Below are 6,236 nucleotides of genomic sequence, written 5' to 3'. Positions count from 1 at the left end.
AAGAGGCAACAGCTTTTAATGGCCACTGGGGGGAAGAAAAGCTACAAAAACAAATGTTCAGTCTACAGCGTTGAGATTAGCGTGTTTATCGATGGGACCCTCGAGGGATGGACAGACATCTTTTGGAAGGGTTTTCGTCTCTTCTTTTGGACACCCTCCACTAAAACTGTTGGGCTACTCAACTAAATTAACACTTTCTAACCAAAAGCCACAGGCTTTTATTTAAACCGTTTCACTTCCTAACGAGCTGTTGCTGCAATGTTTTTGTAGTTTAAAATCTCCCCTGCCTAAAGATCCCACAGCAATGTTTCCGAAAACAATACCAAGTGTAGAACAGCGCTAGAGCACATCGGCACTTTTAAATAGTTGAAATAAGGCACAAAAAAACGAGCAGCTTTCTCCTGGCTGTTTTTATTTGCAGTTCTTTACATTTTAGAAAAAGAATCCAAGGATTTTGCCTCCTGTGTGTTTCCGTCTGGCCTCTTCGTGGTCCATGATGCCAGCTGAGGTGGTCAGCACAATGTATCTGTAGACAACAAGGCAGGAGTTCAGAAACACTCCAAGTAACATAGTGAGCTGCATTGCTCAATTTATTTCACCATGAAAACAAGGTGATAAATTTATATACATTTAACATATGACTTACTATGAATCATCAATCTAGGTCAAAAAATGAACAGTGGAGCCAGTTTAATGTGGTATATATTAACACATTGTTTCTACACATTTCTCATTGACAAAAACTTCTGATTTTTCCACATCTCTATTTCAGCTTCATCTCAAAACACTGAACTCCTGAAGTAAAGAGCAGTGTCTTCTGCATTTCTCAGACTGAGAAACCGCTTAGGAACTTTGGTACTTGGATAAATTTCTCTTTTAAAAATATAAATGAATTACATATTTTTTAACTAGACCCAGTTTATGAAGCAAGTTCAACCTAAATTCAAAGTTATTCACAAACATAGTGAATTTGATATCTGAATCAGTAAGCCAAGAACCAAAGTATAGATGAGTGAAATATAACCTTCACACAGATCACATAAATACCTAGAATACATAGGAATAAAAGTCATTCCATAAAAAACCCTCAGTAAAAAGAAAACTGACATGTTCATGTACTAAAGATTAGTTAACTTTTAAGCAACCCTTCAACACCTTAGACACACTAATCTTTCGTTGAACTCAGCATGATTTTTGATAAAAATTTCTACAAATTTATAAAATAATAATATTTTCCCAAGGAAATAATGAAGTTATATTAAATTGATTCATTCCTCGGCAAACACATGAGGTCTGATTGAAAAACACCAAATTCAGAAAACAACCACAAGAAGAAAAGTCAAACTCCAGATCCCAAATAGAAAGACTGTACCAGGCTTTAGGGCAGACAGCAACTCCTACAAAATCCATGTAGTTTAAACCACTGAACAGCAAGAGTTTGTCTATACAAGTCTAAAATGGAGTGGTGTAAAGCAGAGAACAGCACCACAATATCGGTGAAGAAAATATGAATCCCAGTTAAAATTTGTGAGGATACTTTATTTTAATTGCCATGCATTCAAACTCTACATATTGATAAATAATACATGGATGGACTCCAACCACCCTTACTGCCAACACCTCATGTATACTTTTAGCAGCTGAGGGCCTAACACTGGCAGAGAGAAGCAGAGGCACTGTGTTATCGTAAAGAAGGAGAAAAGTTCAGATAAATGTTTAATAACAACCAAATACACCACAATTTCTAAATATTACTTATTTTTCCCCAAACTTTGTGAATTAAAGATTGTGAGTAAAGATTGTATAGTTTGTAGCATCAAATCTAGACAGATGAAAAAGTGCACCTCATGGAAAACTCCATTTAAAGTGTCATGCCACTTAAAACGTGTAAAATTTTTGCTTTTTAACATTTCAAAATACTAAAGTCAAAGATCATTTTTACTAATTAAAACAATTGCTTGCAGTAGGAAAGGATTGCGATTTCTTCCGACTCAACCATTATATGCTTTTGTACTCTTTGCTCAATCAGAGCCACTGGAGAAAAACTCACATTATTCAGAACCAAGTACATTTAGAGGTCAAATTACACCTCTAAACCATGATTCAAACTTCCTGCTGGTCTTCTTCATCTGAAGCTGGTTGAGATTTTCTGGTCTTGAACTGAAGCTGAGACTAAAGTTTAACAGAAACCACCTGATGTTTCACAGATAATCCAGGAAAGTGACGCTGATATGTAAAATTAAATCAGCGTGTTGCATCGCGCAAGTAATAACTTACATAAACAGCATCTGCTATAAAGTGACTAATGCTCTACATGCAAGTAGAATAGATTTCTTCTGTTAATCACATGATCAAATTACCAAGGTTTTATTAAACTAGCCTGCTAACAGGATTGTAAAAGGATGAAAAGATAAACAGCATCAACCTGGTTCTGGTGCTACAGCTGACTTTAGCTGGATGGATTCTGATTTGAATAATTGATAAACAGAAGATGAAAAGCGAGTGTTGGACATATGCAATCTAAAACAGTGCATCTATCGCTTTAGAGATCCAATGGCAGATGAAGATATGTTTTAAAAGCGCCCTAAAGATTTTAGTCGGTCCATGTTTTCCAACAAGTCAAAATGTGAGAAAGCACAAGCTTAACTGTCAATTCTCTACTTTAAGACAATATTTGATTCATCTGAAGACTCACTGAGGGGTGAAAATAGTCAAAATCACACAATATGATGTTTTATTGTATTTTCCGCACTATAAGGCGCACCTAAAACCCTTCCATTTTCTCAAAAGATAACAGTGCGCCTTATAATCCGGTGCACCTTATATATGGACCAATATTGAGCCACAACAGGTCTCGCAACTACGGTAAGCAGCCGCCGACTTCATTTTCCCCCGTAGAAGCGAGCGGTGTATGCTGGGATATACGACGGCGCGAAGCGTCCTGTTTCATTTCCATTTGTGTAAATACCCCCAAATGGCTCCTATTAAGAGACACGCTTATGACGCAGAGTTTAAATTCAAGACGATCAGTCATGCAGTAGAACACGGGAATAGAGCAGCAGAGAGAGAATTTACCATGAACGAATCAATGGTGCGGAAGTGGAGCAAGCAACAGCTGTTCATTCATTTTGGGAATGAACGGAGTTTTCAGAACGCTGGTTTGTAATCTATTAATAAAGTTTGACTGACCTATCTGACTATTTTGTTGACATTCCCTTTATCGCAGTTCCATCTAATGGATGCATAACGTAACCCCAGCCTCTACTGCAGCGTCTATTCTATGCGCCTTATAATGCGGAGCGCCTTATATATGAAAAAAGTTTTAAAATAGGCCATTCATTGAAGGTGCGCCTTATAATGTGGTGCGCCTTATAGCGCGGAAAATACGGTAAATGGAAAAATAATGGATTTAATGTCAACTGTTTCAAAGTTGGACTTTTCTCTTTGTAATTCGTTGATAATGAAATTGCTCGGTTGACAATTAAGAAGCCCCACAATTAAGATGGAAACCCAAATGCAGCTTAGAAGACTAAAAACATTTGTTGATTCTTTTCCAGCAAAATAAGTAAACAATTGCTGACGGATTCAAAGAGACGAAACGTTATTAAGCCACCAAAGACTATTTATCAGGCTGAAAATGTGGCATCATTAAAATTTGTACATCTGTAATGGGTTCCTTTTAGATCCACTTTTAGCAAATAAATTTGAGAACATTATCAAGGAATAAAGCAAATGACCTAGGATGACTTGTATGTCCAGGTTTTAGATATCCAAATTAGTTTTTATTGTACAAATGCATTAAACCATGACATTTATATTGCAGATTTTGCTTAGTTTACTAGCTGAGGAAAAAGAAAGGACTTGGCAGAGTTAAGTTCAGTTCAGTGAGGCAAAGTGATAAAACTGATAATTAGACTCAAAACCACTCAAGATTAGAAAAACCACAATAGCAATTGTTTAGAGTAATGAAAATATCCGTTTCTCCAAGTTCACATTTTACTGAATTCCTCAATCCGCTTATGTGTCATTACGATATTTTAAACCTCCGTTAGGTTTAAATTATCTGTGAGCATTTACTGTGTTTAGACTCCAACTGGCTTAATATATCAACATGTAATGCACAAGTGTATTGTTTATCTTTTTCAAATAATTTCTGCTGATGTTTATACATGTATGCTTTGAACAATGTGAGCCCTTAAAAACCAAAAAACTAAAACTCCAACTGCTTGTTTGTGCACACAACCTTGGCTATATGATATAAGCATCACATTCCATCAGAGTTGAGCCATGATTTGATTTCTAACAGATTCAATGGGACATAACCAATAAAAACTGGGACCGAAAAAGTCAAGTCAGCCGTTGAAAAAAAAAAAAAAAAAAGACAAACTCAAAGACAAAACACAGCAGGGTGTGCCCATCTTGACACAAACTTTTAGAAGTGACCAAAACTCGTTCATCAAATCAAAAAGTCTGATTTTAGAGGCGCGCTTTTCCCTTCAGGTCCAGTGAAAGTCTGAAGAGGATAAAGTGATTCTCACCCAAACTGTCTTGAAGGCAGCAGGTTGTTCTGCCACTTCTCCAGATCCTTGAGCTGAAGATCAAAACGTGGACTAATCACACCACACTGAAAGAAAAATAGATCACTGAATTATACGCCACAATAAACAGAAACCGCAAGGAAGCACAGGATTTAACTTCATTGTCTTATTTTAACACAGACTACAGCAGTGCATTGATTCAAAAACGTGACAATTACAGAAATTTCCTTTTTTTTTTTTTTTACAATTTCATTCTGCAGGGTAGGACTACACTTACCTTGTTCAGCCTGCCTGTGAGATTCACAACGATTTTCCCGGCTCTGTGGTCGTCAATGATCTCAAACTCACCAATGTAACCTGAAGGTTTCAGTGGGAAATGATCAGCTGTAACGCTCCGCGCCACATATGGAGGCTTCACCATTCAAACTCCTCAGTCATACACGCTTGTCACTCACCGTGCTTCATCATGACGGTTAGAAAGCGCACAATAACCTTGGAGCAGGGCCGAATGAGGACCTGGCGTTTCCCACGCTTCTCAGCATTGTTGATGCTTTTCAGAGCATCTGCGAGAACGTTCATGCGCACCATGATGCCTGCAGACACAAGAAACAGACGTATTAAAGTTGTGGGAAGCCCTATCTCAAAAGTCCTCAGAAATGTTCTTATATTTACATTTTAAAAAAAATTCTCATGGGACATCAATCATTTAACTCACCAATGCAACAGACAAAATACAAACTATTTTCTTTCATCAGAATGACCTGTACATCTGAAGAGAACATGCTTAGCAGCAGTAGCTCATCATGTAGCATCAGTGAAAGACTTCTAAGATTTACGAGCTACTTAGACATATTATCCTGATATAAGTCGGTCAAAAGACTCACAATAATTATGTATTTTAAGCAAGCAAGGACCGAGTAAACCGCAGCTTCCCAGCAAAGCATGGTCCACTTTGAGTACTCAGCGATGCTAGCTACCGTAGCTTCCTCCACTAACGGGTAAAAACATTCCCGACACGCAACGTTGATAAATCTGCCAACAGCATATGAAGTGTGTGATAAACAAATATTTATGGCGACAACTAAAGTTTTTCACTGTTCTAAACAAGGAGCCCCATCGCTAGTAAGGACATTAATGGCTATCCGGGCGGCTTGAACACACCGAGTACCAGGGCCGAACAGAGGAGGAATTATAACAGGACAAATATCCACCAATAGCTTTATTAACTTGATCGATAATCTTCTCAGATCATTTTTATGTGCTTATACTTTGAAACGGGGAGGTTCAGTGAATATCTATCGCACAGATGGCTAAGATTCTTTAAAGATTGTAACTGAGTGCATAAAAAGACATCTTACCGGTTCTGCAATATGGCGGAAAGAGGAAGTAGAAAGAAACGGCGGTGCATTATGGGAAAATAATCCAAGACTTTTTTTTTTTTCTAAAGACGCGACGACCCAAAGATACCACGAAATTACTAAATTTTATTGAGTTACAAGTCAGACACTGAGAGTACTGTGCATTTTAATTAATATCTGAAATATGATCAACTGCATTTGTTAATTTCAGGTAGATATCTTTCCAAGACACCGCCCTCTAGAGGATAAGAGGACTAAGGAGAATATTGCCTATCCAACGGAAGCGAAACGAAACGAAAATAGTAATACTACCAAAACATTTTAAATATGATTGTGTGGT

The 6,236-nt window shown here is 37.4% G+C and overlaps 1 protein-coding gene across 1 annotated transcript; it reads right to left on the bottom strand.

Annotated features, from left to right (window-relative positions):
* Positions 1-392: 392 nt before the first annotated feature.
* On the bottom strand, positions 393-5,939 carry rps15a (ribosomal protein S15a). The gene is made up of 5 exons (XM_032563987.1): positions 5,897-5,939; positions 4,994-5,131; positions 4,816-4,895; positions 4,539-4,624; positions 393-526 (listed from the first exon to the last, which is right to left on the bottom strand). Exons 2-5 carry the CDS (start codon positions 5,124-5,126, stop codon positions 433-435), a joined length of 393 nt encoding a protein of 130 aa, XP_032419878.1. The 5' UTR covers positions 5,127-5,131; positions 5,897-5,939; the 3' UTR covers positions 393-432.
* Between the last annotated feature and the right edge of the window lie 297 nt (positions 5,940-6,236).

The sequence above is a fragment of the Xiphophorus hellerii genome, chromosome 5 (genome assembly GCF_003331165.1).
Source record: "Xiphophorus hellerii strain 12219 chromosome 5, Xiphophorus_hellerii-4.1, whole genome shotgun sequence".
NCBI classification, from domain to species: Eukaryota; Metazoa; Chordata; class Actinopteri; order Cyprinodontiformes; family Poeciliidae; genus Xiphophorus; species Xiphophorus hellerii.
Note: the sequence above shows the minus strand (reverse complement) of the source record. Positions and strands in the feature narration are given on the sequence as shown.

Coding starts and splice junctions, on each gene's coding strand:
- rps15a (XM_032563987.1), bottom strand. CDS start 5,126: ATGGTGCGCATGAACGTTCTCGCAGATGCTCTGAAAAGCATCAACAAT. Junction 4,896..4,993: donor AACCGTCATGATGAAGCACG/GTGAGTGACAAG, acceptor TGAAACCTTCAG/GTTACATTGGTGAGTTTGAG. Junction 4,625..4,815: donor TCACAGGCAGGCTGAACAAG/GTAAGTGTAGTC, acceptor TTTTTCTTTCAG/TGTGGTGTGATTAGTCCACG.